Below are 21,227 nucleotides of genomic sequence, written 5' to 3'. Positions count from 1 at the left end.
CTGTCCTGGAACTCACTCTGTAGACCAGGCTGGCCTCGAACTCAGAAATCCGCCTGCCTCTGCCTCCCAAGTGCTGGGATTAAAGGTGTGTGCCACCACAACTGGCCTGGCAAAGAACTTTCTTTTGTGTAGAAATAGTCTAAAAAGATTTTTCTTATTTTGGACCCTCCAGTTTAATTATCCTTCCAATACTTTTATTTCCCTTGAGAGTTACTTTAATTACTTACTTTACAGGTGGTTGAAGGTTCTTCTCTCTCCGTTTGCACCAGACTATATCCAGCAGTCTCTCTTCCATAGGAAAGGTAGGCATTTTGATCTTTGGAAGGAAAGTGTATTTGGGATTTACCAGGGTGTTCTTAATTTTGCCTGTGGACAAATTTTGTTTTGTACTAGTAATGGTTTGGGCTTTTATTTTGATTAAAAATAAGACTGTTCAATTAGTGTCTAGGGAGGTGACTTAGAATGGAGCATTAGCATTTGCTGCACTAGTGTCAGAACTGGAGTTCAGATCTCTGCCACCCTGGTGAATGCTGCCTGTGGTAGCCCTCCTGTCATCGGAATTGGGTGTTGGAAACAGGTTGTGCTACATGAAACCTCCTGCACATGGGTTGCAGAAACAGGATCCCTAAGGGTCAGGATTGTTCTTTGATTTTCCAGGTATTAATGAAGGAAGCTGTTTTTCTTTCCTTCGATTTATTGATGTCTCGCCAGCAGAAATGGCAAACCTCATGCTTCAGGGACTTTTGGCCAGGTGAGAAGTTTGCTTACTGTTTGATGGAAGAGCATTGGGAATAGGCAGGGACAACATGTAATTATGAGAAGTGAGATAGTCAGTATTACACCGTCTGCCCCCCCCCCCATTAGTATTTTTTTTTTTGATGACCTAGGAATGATACATACCTGTAATCTTGGAGGCTGAGGCAGGGGAATTGGGTGTTGGAAACAGGTTTTGCTACATGAAACCTCATCCTACCCACCAATAAAAAAGGATTATGGGCTGGAGAGATGGCTCAGCAGGTAAGAGCACTGACTGCTCTTCCAAAGATCCTGAGTTCAATTCCCAGCACCCACATGGTGGCTTACAAGATATAATAGGATCTGATGCCTTCTTCTAGTGTGGCTGAAGACAGAAACAGTGTAGTCATATACATTAAATAAATAAATAATAAACAAACATCCTTTTTATTTAAAGAATTACTTTTATTTTTCTTTAATAATTTTTAAAAAATGTATGTGAGTATACTGTAGCTGAACAGATGGTTGTGAGCCTTCATGTGGTTGATGGGAATTGAATGTTTAGGACCTCTGCTCACTCCAGTCAACCCTGCTTGCTCAGTCCCTGCTCGCTCCGGCCCCAAAGATTTATTTATTATTATAAATAAGTACACTGTAGCTGTCTTCAGACACACCAGAAGAGGGCGTCAGATCTCATTATGGGTGGTTGTGAGCCACCCTGTGGTTTCAAGCATCAAGCATTCTGGAAAATTTAGCTCTGCGTTTTTGTTTGCAAAATGGCTTTCACTGATTTTATTACATTATTGAATTTATTTATAACTTTTTAGGAAATGTTGATTGGTGTTTTGCCTGCATGTATGTCTGTGTGAGGGTGTTATAGACAGGTGTGAACTGTCATGAAGCTGCTAGAAATTGAACCTGGGTCCTCCAAATAAGCAGTCAGTGCTCTTAACCGCTGAGCCTTCTCTCCAGCCCCTATTACAGTGTTTTTAATGTATTAGATAACTCACTGGGAATTATTGTCTCCCCGATAAGATGGTTTTTATGCTGTGTTTTTACAGTAGAGATAAATGCTTTTGAATATTTTTGTATTTGTTTACTTTTTGTTGTGGTTTTATAGAACATTTTATTTTGTAAACAAATCATGTCAAGTAATATGTAGAGCAAAAGCATGAAATGGCTTTATCTGAATGTTTGAAGGAATTGTTTCCAAAATGCTCAAGATCTACAAAGGATGTATGGTAATGAGATAGATTCTTGTTGCAAACTCCCAAAGTTCCTAGGAGCACTGAGTGTGCACATTTCTCTATTTGTTTCAGGTGGTTAGCTCTTTTCCTATCTCTGAAAGCCTCCTACAGGCTCCACCAGCTGCGCTCTTGGGCAGAGCCGGATGGGACGAGTCATCAGAGCTATCTGAGAAACAAGGATTTTCTTCTCGGAGTTGATTTCCCACTTTCCTTCCCCAACCTTTGCAGCTGCCCTTTGTTGAAGGTAAGCCGCTATCTGTGCACTGTCTGCTTACTTCCCTTCTCTTTGCATTACTAAAGATGTTAAATGATGTCCTCAAGTACCCAATGCTCTGAGGAGCTTGTACTATGTATTGAGTTAGAACATATCATGTGGAAGTTTAAATGCTCTGTATATAATAACTCCGTTGTAGTGAACAACTGCTTGGCTTACTTTCTTTAAATATTTCCTTTATTTTTATCTTCTATGTTGGTAGTTTTGCCTGCATGTGTCTGGAGTGTAGAAGGCTGGGACAAGAGGACTATGAGTTCAGAGTCAGCTTGGGCAATTTAGTGAGACCCAGTCTACAAATAAAAAATAACAATAGGCCTGCAGCTGTTGTAGTAGTTTGCCATTTGCCCATGTTTAATTTTTCTTAGGAATTATTTGCTTGAGGCTCCATGTATAAATACATAAAAAAAAATGTATGTAGCACATAATGTCTGAATTAAAATTTGCTCATGACTCCTGCCAAGAATGTGCTAGCTGTTGATGTTGGTATATACATATCAGATCCCAGTACTGTGCAGGTGGACGCAAGAGTTCAAGTTCATCCTCTGCTCCATAGTGCTTGAAGCCAGCCTATGCTACCCTGTCTCAACAAAGAATAGTTTTATCAATGTCTGGTAGATATGTACATGGGTAGCAGAAATTGCATGTACAGACTTACAGAAGAAAATGTTAACTATCCCTTCATATATAGTTTGCCTTTATTTTCTTCTCCTCCTCTTCCCGCCTTCTCCTCTTCCTTCTGGTAGATGTATGTGTGAGGCAGATCCAGATTTAGTGGGACAAGTTGTTTGTAATGTGGGTGTGACAGGTGGGTACAGTGGAAACGGAGCTTGCTCCTACACCTGCGAACCCGAGTTGACCCTCAAGAATCTGAGTGTAATCCTCAGATGATGAATTAGATCCAGCAAGTTGTGCAACACACACACACACATTGCAAAACAGCAAGATGGAGAAGCAGTTGAATGTCAGCATCTGGTCTACACCCACCCAAATACATACATACATACATACATACATACCATACATGCATATACATAGATAAGAATAATAAAAGAGTAATACTTTCTTATGTAAGACAGAGTTAGGATATATATTCAGTATAGAGTAAAACCAGGTTTTGCTTTTAGGCTTGGTAGGGAGAGGCAGGGGAAGAAACTTCACACTGTCCATTGTCCATATTTATTTATACCCTTGAGGGAAAAAAGTAAAAAGTAAACATGTGTTCAGCTATTAATGTAAGCTCCGATAGTGTATGTCCTGAGAGTTGTTTTTTTTTTTAATCTTTTACTTAAAGATGAAAACTAGAACTATAGAAAATACCCTATCCCGAGATGGAATCGTTTTTTAAGCTATATTCATTTAAAGACCTTGTCAGAAATGATGATTTTCAGAAACCAAATGTCATTTTTTGTTTTTTTTTTTCGAGACAGGGTTTTTCTGTATAGCTCTGGCTGTCCTGGAACTCACTTTGTAGACCAGGCTGGCCTCGAACTCAGAAATCCGCCTGCCTCTGCCTCCCAAGTGCTGGGATTAAAGGTGTGCGCCACCACGCCCGGCTTCCAAGTGTCATTATTGATTGTCATTTAATACTGTCTTTAGCAACAGATGTCATGGTATTAGCTATATATAGGATATGTTAAACTATCTATCTATCCAGGGATTTTTTTTTTGTGTGTAGCCCTGGCTGTCCTAGAACTCACTTTTTAGATCAGGCTCAATCTCAATCTCAGAAATCTGCTTGCTTCTGTCTCCCAAATGCTGGAATTAAAGGAGTGTGCCACCATGCCTGGCTCCAGTTTGTGAATTTTTTAATTGTAAAATCTAAAAGTGCCTGAATTTCTCTGAGCCACTCAGCTTACAGCAGTTGAATATGTAGGCTTTTAACAGGGCTACAGAAACTGTACAGGCACTTGCCGAGAAACCTGAGGACCTGAGTTCCATCTCTAGAACCAACATGGTACAAGGAGGAAAATGATTCCTGCAAGTTGTCCTTTGACATCTATACATATAACATGGTACATGTTGCCTACACATGTATGTATACACCAAACACAGAAACACATACACACACACATGCACACGCACACACAGTGTAAAAGACAAAATACAACTTTTGCCAGGTATAGTGACACATGCTTTTAATTTGGGGGGCAGAGGCAGGTAGATCTCTGTGAGTTTGAGACCAACCAGGTCTACAGAGAGAGTTACAGGACAGTGCTATATAGAGAAACCATATCTTGAAAAACAAAAAATAAATCTTTTAAAAAGAGAAAAGAAAAAGAAAGAAAGAAAAAGAAAAAGGAAGGAAGGAAGATAGATAGATCGATTATGGTGTACATTTATTAGTTGCTAAGTAGATTTTTTTTCCGCTAGAAAGGGACTGATGATGTTTCCATTTATTTATTTATTTATTTATTTGGGGGGGGTTCGCGGGGGGATGTTAGTATGTTTGCTTGTTTCTTTTTTGATTCGTGGTTTCCCTGTGTATGTAGCCTTGGCTATTCTGGAACTCAGTCTGTAGACCAGAGTGGCCTTGAACTCAGATTCACCTGCTTCTGCCTCCCAAGTGCTAGGATTAAAGGTGTGAGCCTCCACTGCCTAGCCCAATATTTTATTGATCCTTTTGATGTGTTTTGACATCCTTTCATTTAAAAGGTTTTATTTCATTTTGTGTGTATTCTTGCCTGCATGTACATCTGAGTACCACATGGAGGCCAGAAGAGGGCAAAACTCACATGAATGAATGCAGGCACACACACATGCAGGCAGGCAATTGAGCCCATGTCCTCTGGAAGACCAAAGTAGCTGGAGCTATCTCTCCAGCTCTTTTCATTCCCTTCATAATAATAACTACATTGTTGGAAGGGAGAAGTTGGAGAAAATGTTCATTCTTTTATGTTTTTTCAGTCTGTAAATATAATAGACTTCTGCTGAGTTTTGCTCTAGGAGAATACTGAAAGTGAAGATAGCTTAGAGATAGTGTAACTGTTGGTCAGATGGTAGTAAATATTCAAATGTCATTAGGGTAGGTGTTGAGTTACTTGAGTAACTAGACAGAGATGGTTGAATGCCTGTGAGTGTCCCAACTACCAGTTCTGAACTACTCCTGAAAAAAGCTGAATATGGTAGGCCTCTGTCTGGTCTCCTCAAATCCCAGGAGGGTATGAGGACTTACTACTAATGTCAGAAGTACACTTCTGAGAAATCAAGAATAGAACAATCAACAATATGAGACAGCTGTGGCTTCACTGTCTGTGCATTAGTTAAACTTCTGAGGTAGTGTACCTTACTTCTCAGCATGTATAGAAAAGACAAAACATGTTAGACCTGCACGGGACTAGGCTTGTCAGAGCTCTGTGGGCCTACCTTTGTAATAAAGTGATTAGAAACACTGAAGGTGCTGGTGGATGGGACCCAAGTCCTTGTTTGTGATAGGCAAGTACTCTAACCCTGAGCAGCGTTCTCAGTCCCTGATAGAATATCACTCAAATTTGAGTGAAGAATTTATACTTTTAAATACAGTTTCATGTTGCTCAAGTTTGCCTAGAATTCACTGTGTAGCCAAGAATGACCTTGACTGTGTAGTCTTCCTCCTTCACACCTAGTCTTTTTCTGTTGCTGCAGTTTGAATATTTAACCTCATGCATGCTAGGTAAGTATTATACCAACTGCACAATGGATAAGCTGAACCTTATATCAGAGTACAAAACAGGCAACATTTTCATCTTCTTTGAACTTTGAGGAGCTCTTGTCCCATTCCCAGGGGAGTAAGATATTTGATGTTCATATCTGTTTGTAGTGCCAAGGAAGTGCTAGTGAACCCCTCCCAAAACAATCCCCAAGGAATTTTTTTAGAAAACTTTTTTTTTCAGATTAATTTATTTCTCTTTGGGTAGTTAAATATATATAATTTGTTTCATTTTATTTCATGTGTATTGGTATGAAGTTGTTAGATCCCTGGAATTGGAGTTATAGACAGTTGTAAGCTGTGACACGGGTGCTAGGTCCTCTGGAAGAGCAGCTAATGCTCTTAACCATTGAGCATCTCTCCAGCCCTGGTAGTTAATGTTTTTGAATGGTTGTCTGATGGAGGCTAAAGAGAGGTTGTTTCCTGTTCATGAACATTTTTATTCCTGTCTCTGTGTAAATAAGAAAAACAATCAGCACGTGGTGGTATATGTTTGCTTTCTTCAGCCCTTGGGGGACAGTGACAGGAAGGTTACCACATGTTTTGAGGCCAGCCTGATCTACCCAGTGAGTTATATCTAGGCCAGAGATGATAGCATAATGCAACTTGTCTCAAAAAGGATCACTGTTGGCAGGATATTGTAGCACACACCTTTAATCCCAGCACTCAGAAAGCAGCAGCAGGTGGTTCTCTGTGACTTGAAGACTAGCTTGTTCTACATAAAGAATTCTGGGCCCTCAAAGGCTACACTGTCTCAAAAAGGACCATCTTTGCTAGAACCACATGATGCTGTTAGCACCTGATTTTATATTAAGAGAAAATTTAGATGAACATAGTCTTAATCATCATGGCTTGAGTTTACATCTGTAGTTATAACAAACTTAGTACTCATAGTATTTTGTCTGAAATACCTCTTCTGAAAGTAGAATTAGAATGACATTTGTTTCAGTATACTAATAAAACTGCATTTTGAAATTAATGTGGGCCTAAACTACGTACTGTATGTTTGGTTCTAATTTGTGGTTGTTTAGATATAATAGTATTGGCCAAGAAAAATAGTTCTTTTAAGTTGAATAGTATATGACTCATTAACAGTAATTGTCCTTACACTAATTTTGTTGGTTTTTTTTTTTTTTTTTTTTAGTCTCTTGTTTTCAGCAGCCACTGTAAAGCAGTGAGTGGCTACTCAGACCATGTTGTCCATCAGCGGAGATCAGCTACGTCCTCACTTCGTTGCTGCCTCCTCACTGAGCTGCCGTCTTTTTTGTGTGTGGCCAGTCCACGAGTAAGTGCCGCAGGAGGGAAGGAATGAAAGCAGTTATCCTGTAAGAATGAGCTAGTACTCAAGGGACAGTTTCTAAGCTGTTCAGTCTTATTTTGTAAGAAGAGAAGGGCTGGGTGTGGTTATTCACTTTTGATCCTAAGACATGGGAATCTTGTGAGTTCAAGGCAAGACTGAATTACATAGTAAAACCCCATGTCAAAGAATATTAAAAATGGAGAATATCCATGATCCTGTCTTTCCTAAGACAGCACTTCTCACCTTGAATTGTGCAGATTTGAAAATGATTGTATGGTAATGGTTGCTACTTTTGATTAAGCCAGAGACTGTAAACTGTACTGGAGCCAGCGGCTTGTTGAGTACATCAGTCCTTAGCAGGATCAGAGAAAAGGAAGGAAGCCATTGTCACCTGCTTTGAGGTTTTATTAAGGTCATAGGATTCTGGCTCAATTATTTGAAGATTCTTTCTGGCCTTATCTCAATACAGTCCAGGATCAGGCAGTTTACCAGTGTTCCCAGGTGGGCTCTGCCTGAACATTGAACTAATGCTTGTACTAACCATTCAGTAGTTAAAACTTTGCTGGGGGGAGGGAGGGCTGGTAGTATTTCTGCTGTGGTTTCAGCTTTGAGCATTTCTGTCTTCCCATATCCTATTTATCACAGCAGAACTCCCAAGATTGCTGAAAAAAAGGCCCTGAAAGGTTTCCTTTGGTTCATTGGATTGGGTACTCTGCCTATGTCTTCTACTTCCTTCCTTTCCTCATTGATCATAGCCAGACAAAAATTCTTCCATAGTCCATGAAGAGGTATGTGAAGGAAGAAAGGCAGAATAGCGATGTGACCAAACTCAGTGTTTAGAGAAAAGAACCACATTTTCTGTTTTCCCACCTTGCTGTTTTCTTTTGCTCCAGGAAGAGCAGTTAGCCAAGGAGCGCCTTCCTTTTGTGCTTTTATCTTGTTGCTCAACCCATCCTAAGTTTTCACAGACTCATCCAAAGAGGAAAGTTTTAGGTCTTCTTGGAAACATTTATTTGCCATTATTTTTATCAGCTTGCATACTTTATATAAATGTACCAAAAAGACAGTCTGACAAAGGGTCTAGAAGAAGATGAATAGCAATGAAATGTGATTTCTGTGTGCTGCTGCCTGCTTAGATTTCTCTCTTAAGATGCTTGCTGTGTACTGAGTCCTGTGGACTACTGCCTGCTTAGGTTCTGTCTAAGGTCCTGTGCTGTGTGAACCTAACTCTCATGCCACTCTCTGCCCTGTTTGCTGGGTGTTTATGGAGAAAGTATTGCTGTCTCTCTGGAGAAATCTTAGGATGATAGTTGATTAGGAAAGTGTATTTTTTATAGAAAGTATCTAAAGCCAAGTACTTGTGTAGAAAGCAGCCTCAGGCTTCACTGCTACATGGCTGATTTCATTCTCTTTTAACCTGATCTCTGTACCAAGATCCTAAGAGAGGAAGCTTAGGTTTCTGAAAGAGAAGTGCCAAAACTATTATTCCTAGTATGTCATAAAGCCAATTAAAACTACTAAAAATTGTATTTATGCACATAAAAATTTTGTTACATTTCAAGACTTCCCAAATCTCTATTACCAGTGTCACTCAAAAACAGCCTTCCCAAAATCAGAAATTTAAACCAACAAAAATAATAAAGTACAGTCCCGGCCTGAAGCAGGAAGACTTACATCCCCATCACTCTGACATTTGGGTGTTTAAGGCAAGAGGGCTAGGGCTGGAGAGGTGGCTCAGCGGTTAAGAGTGCCGACTGCTCTTCTGAAGGTCCTGAGTTCAAATCCCAGCAACCACATGGTGGCTCACAACCATCCGTAACAAGATTTGACTCCCTCTTCTGGAGTGTCTGAAGATAGGTACAGAGTACTTACATATAATAAATAAATAAACCTTAAAAAAAAAAGACAAGAGTGCTGTGAATTCAAGTCAAGCCTTGTCTCACAAGCAAAGAAAGAGAAAATCAGAGAAAACACAATGTTTTTACAGGAGCTAGCTTGAAGTCTAAATTGCCATATGTGACTGTGTTCTTTCTCTAAAGAACAATAAATGTAGTTTAGTAGTGGTGATGCACACCTTTTGAGGCCAGCCTAGTCTACAGAGCTAGTTCCAGTACAGTAAGGGCTACTATACTACACAGGAAGAAAAATTTGGCTTGAAGGAAGTTTTAGTCAGTGCAAATGTGGTATCATCACTGCCCTCTTCCCCACACATTCTCTTGCCTCGTGCTTGTAAAGTTTTATTGTGTAGCACGTGCTGAACCTGAAGTAGGCATCATTACTTGATTGTGGGGACATGAGGATTCTAACCATGTCTGAATATTTTATACACATAACTAGGTTTCATCTTTCATCTCAAAACTAGGGTCCAATAAAGCAACACTTCATAAGATGCCGTCCATTCTATTGACCTTAAACATTTAGTGAGGAGAGAGAAATTGTTGTCCTTGGATCCTTGACTGGCCTACTGCTACTTGAAGTCAATTTCTCTGGTTCATGTCCTGGGATAACTGCCATTAAAGAAGGAGCTATTTATCAATAGCTGAGAAATAGTTGTAGGTGATTAGCAGAGTAAGGAAGACCCTGGTTATTCATCTTACCAAACCCAGAAGTGTCCCACAGCTGGAGCAGGAACACGTGTCAGGAAGGACGCCTTAAGTGCTTGATGAAGCATCAAACTACAGTAACTTAGGAGGTTAATGAAGCAAGGCATGGGGTTTGCATGTGCAAGTTGCAAGGGGCACAACCTTTAGACATTGTGATATGATGCTGTCACAAACAAAAGAGTTACATTGTATTTGTAGCTATCCATGACTGCATCTGGCCTGCAAGCACAGGTTAGACATGCCTGAACTAGACACAGTGTGCATTCCCATTGGGTGGAGGGAAGAATGTTCTTTCCTGCCTCATCGCTCCTACACCTACACCATCAGAGTTTGCAGAATAAGCTGTCTAGGTTGGAGCTAACGTAGAAGTAGGATTTAATCTAAGTAGAAATGGAGTGTTTTGCTCTTTTAGACCTCCAAAATATACTGCTCACATACTTAGACCATGATATTCTATAAGTTCACATATATCTTGAACCAGGGCTCATCATCAAACCTTATCAAAAACTTTAAAAAAAATCATTAAGAATTGTGTCTTTAGCTAGATTCCCTGCACCTTCATGATGGCTTACAACTGATTGCTCCAGTTCTAAGGAATCTCTTCCCCTCTTTTGACTTCATGTGCACTAGGCACAGCCGTAGTACATATGCATACATGTTAGGAAAACATACACATTAAAGAAAGAAGTTGCCTTTTATTCAGCCCTGGATGTGGATGTCAGCAAAAAATGAAATCTTGGTGAAAGTTTATAACTGAAAGGTTTTGCTTTTTAAACTGCTAAGAGTGCCTAAATCTGAGTCCTTAGCAGGAGAGCATTGGGCCTGTGTCACTCTCCTTCCCTTTTCCTTCATTCTGAGCATCTAATGTCTGATTTTCCATCTTGAGATTATGGCCCAAAGTCTTAATTCTACGCTGAGTTACTTTTCATTCCAGAAAGTCAAGAGAAGGTAGAGGATTTGTGTTTTAGGGTAAAATATACCAGTGTTAGTTTCCACTATCCAGTACCCCAGAACTTGGAAAGCTAAGGCAGGAGGAATATGAGTTTCAGGCTAGCTAGGCTGCTTGAGAGGTCGGCTTCCCAAAACCATAAAGCGTCTAGGGATGTAGCTCAGTGGAAGAAGGATTATCTAACATGAGTAAGTCCTTGAGTTCACTCTCCATTTGGAGAAGGTAATGCAGTCAGGAAGAAAAAATGTAGAGTTTTACTCATTCTGGGGTGCATGGTGTTTGAACATATTGCAGAACCTTCCCCTAAGGTCAGACATTTAGTCATTTTATAGAAGCACAGCTGTGATATCTATTTTGAGGTGATGTGACTAACATCCTACATGGTAGATGTCTGCTCTGGGCCAGAGTCTGCTGGATTGCTGAGTAGATAAGCCATTTCAGAGAGATGACATTCTTGTAAACCTGCTTTGTGTTTCCATCTTTGTAATAATCTATTGAAAGACTCAGTGAGTGTGAAGGAAAACAACAACAAAAAATACTCTGGAGGAAAGAAATCAGTAAGGGTCCCTAGATGTGTCTGCAGGAACATTTCAACCCTGACTAAACTTGGGAGCTCTTGGCTCTTTGCTCTGGCCTTAGGTAATTTTGCAACTGAGCCATAGATGGCACTGTTTCATAACAGACTCAGTTCCTCTCTGCATGCCAACTAGTGTTTTTATCTGGCTGTTGATAAATGAGACTGTTTCTCTGTTCTTGGTACCATGTGGCTTTTAGAAGCACCTGCAGCTCCACATTCAGCTAGCTGTATTGTGTAGCTCGGCTTCTGAGGCTGGGGTGTCTCTAGAGTCACCTCTGTGATCTGTTCCCATCAAGGAGCATATCTAAGGTTGAGGATCACTCCTCTATAAAGACTGATACATGTGAAAACCCAACAGTTCACAGCAGAACAGACTTTATAGCAGCCTATGTTCCAAGAAGTAATAGAGCTGCCTAACTTGGTACAACAGATGCCCTGTGCTCTGACCCTCCCACACCCTGGCTCTCGCTCTTTATACCTCCCACCTCCCCATCTCTTTGTCTGCTTTTAAGCTTTGTCTTATTTACTGCTTACTGTGAATGGGTTTTTAGCTTTTTCATCATCTTGGACTGGTGGATTAGTACAGCCTTTACTTGTTAACAAGAGGTTATGTTTAGCAGTCTTCTTGCCACATGACATCACAGGCAAGCCTGTGTTTCTAAATTGGCAAAGCACTCTTTTTCCGTTGGGAAGGCCATGTTTTAGTTTTATTGGGATGTACTATATGTACTATATAATGATGTTTTGTGCAGTCTCTGCCCTCGCCAGGAATGAATCTGTTGCTTATTGATGTTTGCTTCCTTCTATCCCCTATGTTCCTTTTTCCTTCTCCAGCATGGCTTGGAAGAGGGTTTCCCTTTTTTTCCATTAGGTTTATCCATGAGAAGTGTTGAGAAACAAAGAAGTTTTGCCATGAAGGCATTAAAGATAGCTTAAGGTGTGTCAGACAAACACTGTAGTCCTTTCTGACCACTGTCTGTCTCAGGCTTCCTTTCTGACATCACTGGCCATAGCACTTGTAATAAGTGGGTGGTAAATGTATATTGAGAGTAGATATCCAGACTAGAATCTTACTTTATCTTCATGCACCAGTTTCTTTTTATATCTTTTGATTGCAGGTTCATGTGATTAGCGATTACCAGTTTGCCCAGAGAAGCTCTCACAGTTAGTCTTTGCCTTCATCTTACTATGCTAGAGGATGAAATATAAAGCCACCAGTCTGAGGTTATTCACATTGATCTGATTTCAGAGTTGTGGGCCTAGGGATAGAGCTCAGCATTCACAAGCCTGAAACTTGCTCTAACCCCCACTGGGTAGGTGAAAGGACAACTCAGGTGGCTTCTTGAGAATTTGGAGGCCAGCCTGAGCTACATGAGAGCCTATCTCAGAAGGAAAAAAAGTTGATTTCCCTCAAAGGCTTGATGTGTGTGACAATTGGCAGAAGAGCCATTTTATTGTCTGCGAATTTTACCCTGCAGGTCACCGCAGTGCCGTTGGATTCTTACTGTAATGACAGAAGTGCAGAGTATGAGAGAGGAGTTCTGAAGGAAGGAGGGAGTCTGGCTGCCAAGCAGTGTTTGTTGAATGGGGCTCCTGAGCTGGCTACGGATTGGCTGAGTCGCGGATCCCAGTTCTTCCCAGAGCCAACTGGAGGGCTGCTGAGCATTAGACCCCAGAACGGCTGGTCTTTCATCAGAATTCCAGGTGAGTTTTCTGTTCTTTGGAGCATGTTTACAGCTTTGACAAGAGGAGAAAGGGGGAGAAAGCCCATGTGATAGTTTTTGTTGTTTGGTATTTGGAGTTCCTGAGTTTTCTGACTCTCCTAACCTGTAACTTATAGGTAAAAATATGAGTACTTTGTGTCTTGAGTGGAAAGATGATGATTGAAATGTTTCTAGATTTGTTCTTGAATACTCTCCTTTGGTAAGAAGAGTGTAATGTCACTTTTTTAAACAGGAGAAGGTTGGGGTGCTTATGGGTAGAGTGCTTATCTAGTATGCACAAGGCCCTCACCAGAGGACCCACACACACACCCCCACAAAACCTTACAAAGTTTAGGAAAGACTTCAGGTCGAATGAGTGCAGTTGTTTTGTGCCATTGCCAGTGGAATGAATGAGAATGTCGTCACTCCTACAGAGCCTAGTTAAGTAGCATAAACAGTGTCCAGCACAAGGTCTAGAGATCTAAATGATAGCAAGAGGAAAAACAGTGTGTTTTGTGCCAAAACACTAGCAGATTCCCAGACCCCCTTGGGTCAAGGTCCAGGATGGAAAGGAAACTAGGTTTTCATCTTGGCTTTAGTGAGACTGCACTAAGGAAGTTGAACCCAGAGGCTTCACAGGCTGATGCACTTTACACCTGCTGGCAGCCTGCAGCGTTGGCTTGGTTGTCCAAATTCTCTGCTGTCCTGATCGTATCATTACTGAAATTTAATGGATGCATACTAGGGACTATACTCTCAAAAGGGAGCGTCAAGTGACAGCTGGATTCCAATGTGAGGACCTGTTTGTCTTTGTTTCTTGTCTGAAGGCTTTATCATCCTGTTTGTACCCTTTGGGGTGCTTTAACTGTAAGCTGTCTGTTTGGGAACCTACATTGCATATGGCCTTGGAAGTGACTTTAGAATACATGAAAGCCGTGGGTAAAAGTGATTGGAAAGTTAAGGGAAAGCCCAAGCATAAAGCAGGACAGAACAGACACTCCAGACATGCAAGTGGGAATGAAGAATAGGTACCAAAAGAAGCAAGATGCACTGCATTTCTTCTTCCTTCATTCTGGCTCTTTGGTTCCCAGTATAGTAGTAGAAGGCCTATTGCTGGCGCTGTGGGAAATCTCTTGTGGCTTTTCCTGTTCTTTGAAAGAAAAATGGACCTTGTTTAAATAGCAGGAAGTGTCTGAGTTCTTTTCGCATCGATAAAAAGCACCAGCCTCACTGGCTGTTTACTGTGAGAACCAACAAGCTCCTCACCGACCCCATTGTACTCTGTGGGCTAGCTGGGGTGGGGTGGGGGCAGGGAGGGTATCATTTGAACCTGTGTTTTATCTCTTCTATACTTTTACATTTTTTGTTTCCCTGGGAAAGGTGGAGTCTTTTGCATTCTTTGAAAGACTGAACAAAATTTCATAAGTTTCATACTTTGATTGCTTCTGCAGGTTTCAGCTCTTCAGAGGGCTTCTTTCCTTGGAAAAGAGAGACATTTAATCTTTTGTCTTGTGACTGAAAGCTGTAGACAGTAAGAACCTATTTTTAAATGTAATACCATAGGGTTGCAGGAAAGATTGTGAGAGAATAGATAGTTCTGATTTAAGGTCTTATTTTAAAGAAAGGGCTGAGGATGGGTTTGGCTGGACAGAATCTGCTTGATTTCTTAGTAATTATGCTTCTGGTGTTTACCCTGCTTTGCCACAAGTAGTGCTTTTGTACAGCACACCTTGGTAGCTCTTAAAAATTGAGTGATGTATGCCAGGCGCCAAAGATACCAGTGTGGACAGTAAAAAAAAAAAAAAAAAAAAAAGGCCTTGTTTTCCTGCATATCTCACTAAGGACAAATGCTGGATATGGTTTGTTCTGTATAGCACATTCACTGGAGAACTCAGATATTTTTGGTTCTTTAAGTGTTTCAACCTCTTGGATCAAGTCTGTTTCTTTGGGACCTTTTCTTTCAAAACAGTCCCAAAGGGTCCAAATTAGTCTAAGGATGTAGCTCACTGTATAGCACTCACCTTGTATGCATGAAGCCTGTGTTTGACCCCTAACACCACAAAAAACAAAAACAACCCAGATTTAGTCCATCTGCGTTCACCTCCCTCAGTCACAAGCAGGCAACACTTGCTATTTCTGTTATGTTTGAGTTCATCTTCGTGTGCATGTGCACTTGTGTGTATGTGTGCATGTGTGTCTTTACCTCTTCACCTTTCTTTTTTTTAAGATATATTTATTTATTTTATGTATATGAGTACACACTGAAGCTGTACAGATGGTTGTGAGCCTTCATGTGGTTGTTGGGAATTGAATTTTTAGGACCTCTGCTCGCTCCAGTCAACCCTGCTTGCTCAGTCCCTGCTTGCTCCAGCCCAAGGATTTATTATACACTGTAGCTGTCTTCAGACGCACCAGAAGAGGGCGTCCGATCTCATTATGGGTGGTTGTGAGCCACCATGTGGTTGCTGTGATTTGAACTCAGGACCTACGGAAGAGCAGTGCTCTTCTCCGCTGAACCATCTCTCCAGCCCCCTCTTCACCTTTCTAATACGAGTTCATCCTAGTTACCAAACTAGGTAAAGAAACTCTGGGAAGCAGCAAGTGTGAAGACTGTTTAATCAAAGTCAATAAGGGGCTGGAGAGGGAGGCTGCCAACTTATGAGAATTTGCTGTTCCTACAGAGGATCCAGGTTCAGTTCCCAGCACCCATAGTGTGGCTTACAAAAGTCCAGATCACCAGTTCCAGGATTTGCAGTGCCCTCCTCTGACCTCCATGAGTACCATGCACATATGCAATATACATACACACATGTAGGCAAATATTCATACTGTCTTAGGGTTAGTATTGCTGTGATGAAACACCATGACCAAAGCAACCTGGGAAGATAAGGTTTGTTGGTGTATACTTCCACATTGCTGTTCAACAGTGGAGGAAGTTAGAACAGGAACCTAGAGGGCATAGAGGAGTGCTGCTTACTGGCTTGCTCATAATAGTTTACTTAGGCTGCTTTCTTATAAAACCCAGGACCACCAGCCCAGGGGTGTCACTACGCACAATAGGCTGGACCCTTTCCCATCAATCATTAATTAAGAAAATGCATTACAGCTGGATTTTATGGAGGCATTTTTCTCAACTTGGGGTTCTCTGATTTCTGATAACTTTTTTTTTTAAGATTTATTTATTATTATACATAAGTACACTGTAGCTGCCTTTAGATGCACCAGAAGAGGGCATCAGATCTTGTTATGGATGGTTGTGAACCACCATGTGGTTGCTGGGAATTGAACTCAGGACCTTTGGAAGAGCAGTCAGCTGAGCCTTCTCTCCAGCCCTTCTGATAACTCTTATCTTGTGCCGAGTTGACATAAGACTAGCCAGCACACATACACATAAAATAAATCTTTTATTACAAAGTCACTTGATGCCTCTCAGATTCTAGACACCATACAGATTTGTGTGTGCTCTACTGTTTGTTCTGAAGGGGTGTGCCTGAATGGAGAGAGGACATAAGCACTATAAAAATGTGGAGAGCTTTTTTGCCCACTCCCTTTCAGTGACTGAAAAATGTATGGCTTTAAAAAAGGGAAAACAAAAGGATGACTAGGTCTGTCAGAAATAGTAAAAGCTATCAAAATCAAGAGACTCCTTACAAGCCATAGAGAAGGAACTGTGAGGAGAAAGGAACTTCGTGAGTTGTTTAGAAAGCATGGCTGCCTGATGAGACTAGGAATTTCCACTGGCCTGCTTGTCTGGTGCCAAGGAGAGAGCTCAGCACTCACTCCGGTCCTGCTGCAGTCATTTGATTGTGCTGGTCAGGAGACAGCAAAGAGAAGAACATTTCAGTAATCTAAACAGGAGCAAACAAAGAGGCTGAACAAAGGTGTGGACCTCAGCGGCCGGGAGGGCAGGGCAGTGTGTCCTGGCAGTATTCCGAAGGTGGGAAAAGGCGGGCTGCAGTGCAGAGGAGTAAACATCCAGGACCCATAGCTTTGTAGCAAAAACAGAGCAGCTGGTGATTTGTTATGGTGCTGTCAGCACATCCGTTCTTACTCGGTGTAGACAATAATTGTGTACTTGGCAAATAGTGGCAAGAATGACAGTTGAGAACTCTTGGACCACTCTCAACAGTTGGCCTTTGCAGCTCTGAAGAAAGCAGGCTTTAACCTGGGAAACTAAGGATAGACGGTTTGACTTAGTATTGTCTCTACTTTTGGTAGGCAGTTGTCAGTGTAAAATTCTCTGTGTTTTTTCCCTTTTTCTGTGTTCCCCAGCCACTTCCATATATACTCTTAAGCAATCCCTCAAGCCTCCTTTCTTCCTCTTCTATTGCAGCAATTGTTCAGGGCATGTTTATGAACGGTCTGCAAACAGGAAACTCTCCTTCCTGGAGTATGATATGAGTGAATGGTACTGAATGGATAAGATGAGAACTTGTGAGTTAAATGTTCTTAAAAGATCTCTGGCTGAAATATGTTTTATATGGGAAGAGGAAGGAGAAAACACAAGTTAGTGAGTGAAAGCAGTTTGATTTCACAGAAACTCAAAGTCTCTTCTTTCTGAAAACCTGGGAGTAGGGCCCACTGAAAGAACACATACTAGGCACATGGCCCTGGGATTGTAGAGTGTCAATGGTAGACACATTTATTTGCCTAGTGGAGCCTAGGGCTTTATTTATATATGCTAGGTAAGCGATATCCTCAGCCATGTTTGGTGGTGTAAATTTTAAGTACAGTAAGGCTTTAATAGCAGAGTTTACATGGTCTCCAGCCTGCTGTCCTTATCCCAGTATATTCTCATGCTTTGAGGATATAACCACTGTACTAGCTACTGTTCTGTTGCTGTGGAGAGACTCGGTGATAAATACAACTTATAAAAGAAAGCATTTACTTAGATGCTTACGGTTTTGCAATCTGAGTCCATGATCAGCCTGGCTAGGAGCATAGCAGTAGGCAGACAGACATGGTGCTGGCACAGTAGTAGCTGTGAGCTTACATCTTTCCTACAAGTTGGAAGCAGAAAGGAAAAGAGACTGGGCCTGACATGGCCTTTGGAAATTCTTTGGAAACCTCAAACCCCACCCCCAGTGACATTTTCTCTAACAAAGCCACACCTGCTAATCTTTCGGAAAGAGGTCTACTAACTGAGGAGTTATTCATGAATCTCATTCAAACAGTACAAGCACAGACTTTGAAGAAACCAGTTTCTAGTTTATTTAACAAAGGACTAGAGTTTCTAGGTTACTGACAACGCGGTTCTTGTCATTGACAATAACTCTGCATCCTTGGTGTCTACTCAGTAAGCTCAAACATCTAAAAGGTGCTGTCCGCTGAGCAGCTATCTCCACCTCTCAGGGTGTGTCTTCATCACCCCTGGAGTCAGGATTTAGCAGAGCTTTCCATTCTGCCTCTAGAGCACGTTCCTGTTCCCATGAGACAAGCATCCTGATAATAGAAATTTTGGCTGCATACAGCTTTGCAGTGGGTGATTTGTTGTTCAATTAAATAGTTTCCTCCCTCCATCCCTCCCTTTTTTTCTCCCCAGGCAAGGAGAGCCTCATCACTGACAGTGGAAAGCTGTATGCCCTTGATGTCCTGTTGACTCGGCTCAAGTCTCAAGGACATAGGGTCCTTATCTACTCTCAGATGACCAGAATGATAGACCTGCTGGAGGTAGGAGAAGGAACCTTGGGGACCTAGGAGTCTTTGACATTTAATTTTGATAGGAATCTGGTGTCCCTACTAATACCAGCTTTTTGTGGTTTTATATATGGAAGGAGCAGAGTGAGTGCCCCACCCCACCACCAATAATGCAGAGGACTTCTATTTTTTCCCTAGCAGGGAAGTAGAGAACTTTTCTTTCACTAGAAAAGGAATTCCATAGTTTTAAAGCAGATCCCAGCCTTGGGAGTCTCTTGAATTCTGTATAGAAGTCAGGATTGGGGATTCAGACTTTTTATATAAAAACCTAGGTAGCAGCTATTCAGGCGGAGTTAAGTGTAATGGTTCTCATCTTGACTATATATTGCAGACATTGAAATGAGGTCTGAGAATTAACTAGGATATTTAAAATTTAAAGACTCCTGAGGTAATGTTAATGTATAGCCATGGTTCACCACTGTGTTAGCCATCAAAGACAACAGCGTGATACATGTTTTATTTGTTTAGTTACTTACATGTTTAGGGTCTCTCTATTTTCATGTCTGAAAAATGACTATTTGTGGACGCGGGAGATGTCATAGACATAGAAACAATAGAAGAAGAACAAATAATCACAAACCAACAGAGTGAAGTCTCTTATAGGAAAGTTGCAGTAAGCTAAGGTATCTGTGATCAGAGCTGTGTAAATGGCTTGTATTTTTTTACTTGGGTTTAATATATGAAAGGCTCTATGTTCCAGCCTGCTATTTCAAGGAGTAATTAAGTAGAGATTACCATGATTATTTCTATCTGAGAATAAGGGGATAAGAACCATGGTAATACAGAAGGAATGAATACAGTAGCAAAAGGGAAGGTTGGACCAGTGAGATGACTCAGCAGAGAAGGGCACTTGCCTCCAAGTCTAAAGACCTTTGTTGAGTCCCCAGAACCCACATGGTTGAGAACCCACAAATTGTCCACTGACCTTCACATGTGCATCTATGCATGCACACGTATATACAAACACAGAGAATAAAACATTATCCTAAAAAGGAGTGGGAAACTTTGGAGGGTTTTTTTGTTTTGTTTTGTTTTGTTTTTGTTTTTGCAAGCCAGAGCTGGCTTGGTGAATTTTACAGGGAATTTATCCATTGGGGGCAGGTTCCTTTTAATAATTAGTCAACTTCTTTTAGCAAGAGATATAATAAGCAACACCTGAAGTCAATTTTATCTCTAAGTCTTAGATTTCACACAGTGCTTGAATTTTAACTTTTAACTCCACAAACTTTCCGATTTGTTTCACGACATCACCTATTTATAAATGATAGAAGAGTCCTAACAAGTATTAGCATAAGAGAGGGGATTAAGCATTGTTGTAAATATTTTCTTTTGATTGGTTGGTGTTCATGACAGTCTCATATTTCCCAACATACATCCCAGAAAGTGGAGCCTAGGGCTTTATTTATATATGCTAGGTAAGCGATATCCTCAGCCATGTTTGGTGGTGTAAATTTTAAGTACAGTAAGGCTTTAATAGCAGTTCAACTAAAAGAACTGTTGTTGTACCTCCCACACTCTTCGCAGACCAAATGATGCCAATAGCTAAGACAGTGGAAGTACCAGTCCTACAATAAGGCTCTTCTTAGTTCTTGTGTGCTACTTGCTTCGTCCTGAAGAGTTGGGGAAAGTACAGGTGAAGTGGTGATTGCCAGCTGTTATGAATTACAAAGAGAGGCTGGAGAAAGGGCTCAGCTGTTCATATCACTGGCAGCTCTTCTGCAGGTTCAGTTCCCAGCACCTACATGGCAGCTCACAACTATCTCTGATTCCAACCACAGAGGATCGAGCACTCTTCTTCTGGCCTACACTGCCATCCCACAAATGTAGTTCACAGACATATATGCAGGCAAAACACCCATACACACATATTTCTTTTTCTTTTAATTAAAAAAAGAACAATACACACTGAGCTAGGTAAAGGTGGCAAAGTCTTTCTTTTTGGGGGGCTATGTATGTATATGCCTGGTGCCCAAGTAAGTCAGAAAAGGACTTTGGATCCCTCTGGATTAAGGATGGTCATGGGCCCTAAGATAAATCATTATGTTATCTTTCTGAGAGCACTCTTGATTTTTTTTTTAATTATTTATTTTATATAGATGAGTACACTGTACTTACTTTCAGACACACCAGAGGAGGGTGTCAGATCCCATTGCAGGTGGTTGTGAGCCACCATGTGGTTGTTGGGATTTGAACTCAGGACCTCTGGAAGAGCAGTCAGTGCTCTTAACCACTGAGCCATCTCTTCAGCCCCACTCTTCATTTCTTAATGTAGGCATTTTTTTTTAATTTTTAATATTTTTATTACATATTTTCCTCAATTACATTTCCAATGCTATCCCAAAAGTCCCCCATACCCTCCCCCCCACTTCCCAACCCACCCATTCCCATTCTTTTGGCCCTGGCATTCCCCTATATTGGGGCATATAAAGTTTGCAAGTCCAATGGGCCTCTCTTTCC

At 41.1% G+C, this 21,227-nt stretch overlaps 1 protein-coding gene across 1 annotated transcript in view; it reads left to right on the top strand.

The window, feature by feature from the left end:
• Nucleotides 1–21,227, top strand: part of Ino80 (INO80 complex ATPase subunit) — a 103,636-nt gene that overhangs the window by 50,708 nt on the left and 31,701 nt on the right. Inside the window, exons 22-27 of the mRNA XM_021179126.2 lie at nucleotides 235–302; nucleotides 658–751; nucleotides 2,055–2,226; nucleotides 7,086–7,226; nucleotides 12,849–13,074; nucleotides 18,616–18,743. Of these exons, the coding sequence (XP_021034785.1) occupies nucleotides 235–302; nucleotides 658–751; nucleotides 2,055–2,226; nucleotides 7,086–7,226; nucleotides 12,849–13,074; nucleotides 18,616–18,743 (829 nt within the window). The remainder of the gene's footprint in view (nucleotides 1–234; nucleotides 303–657; nucleotides 752–2,054; nucleotides 2,227–7,085; nucleotides 7,227–12,848; nucleotides 13,075–18,615; nucleotides 18,744–21,227) is intronic.

Source organism: Mus caroli, chromosome 2 (genome assembly GCF_900094665.2).
Source record: "Mus caroli chromosome 2, CAROLI_EIJ_v1.1, whole genome shotgun sequence".
NCBI lineage: Eukaryota > Metazoa > Chordata > Mammalia > Rodentia > Muridae > Mus > Mus caroli.
This window is presented reverse-complemented; position numbering and strand designations above follow the sequence as displayed.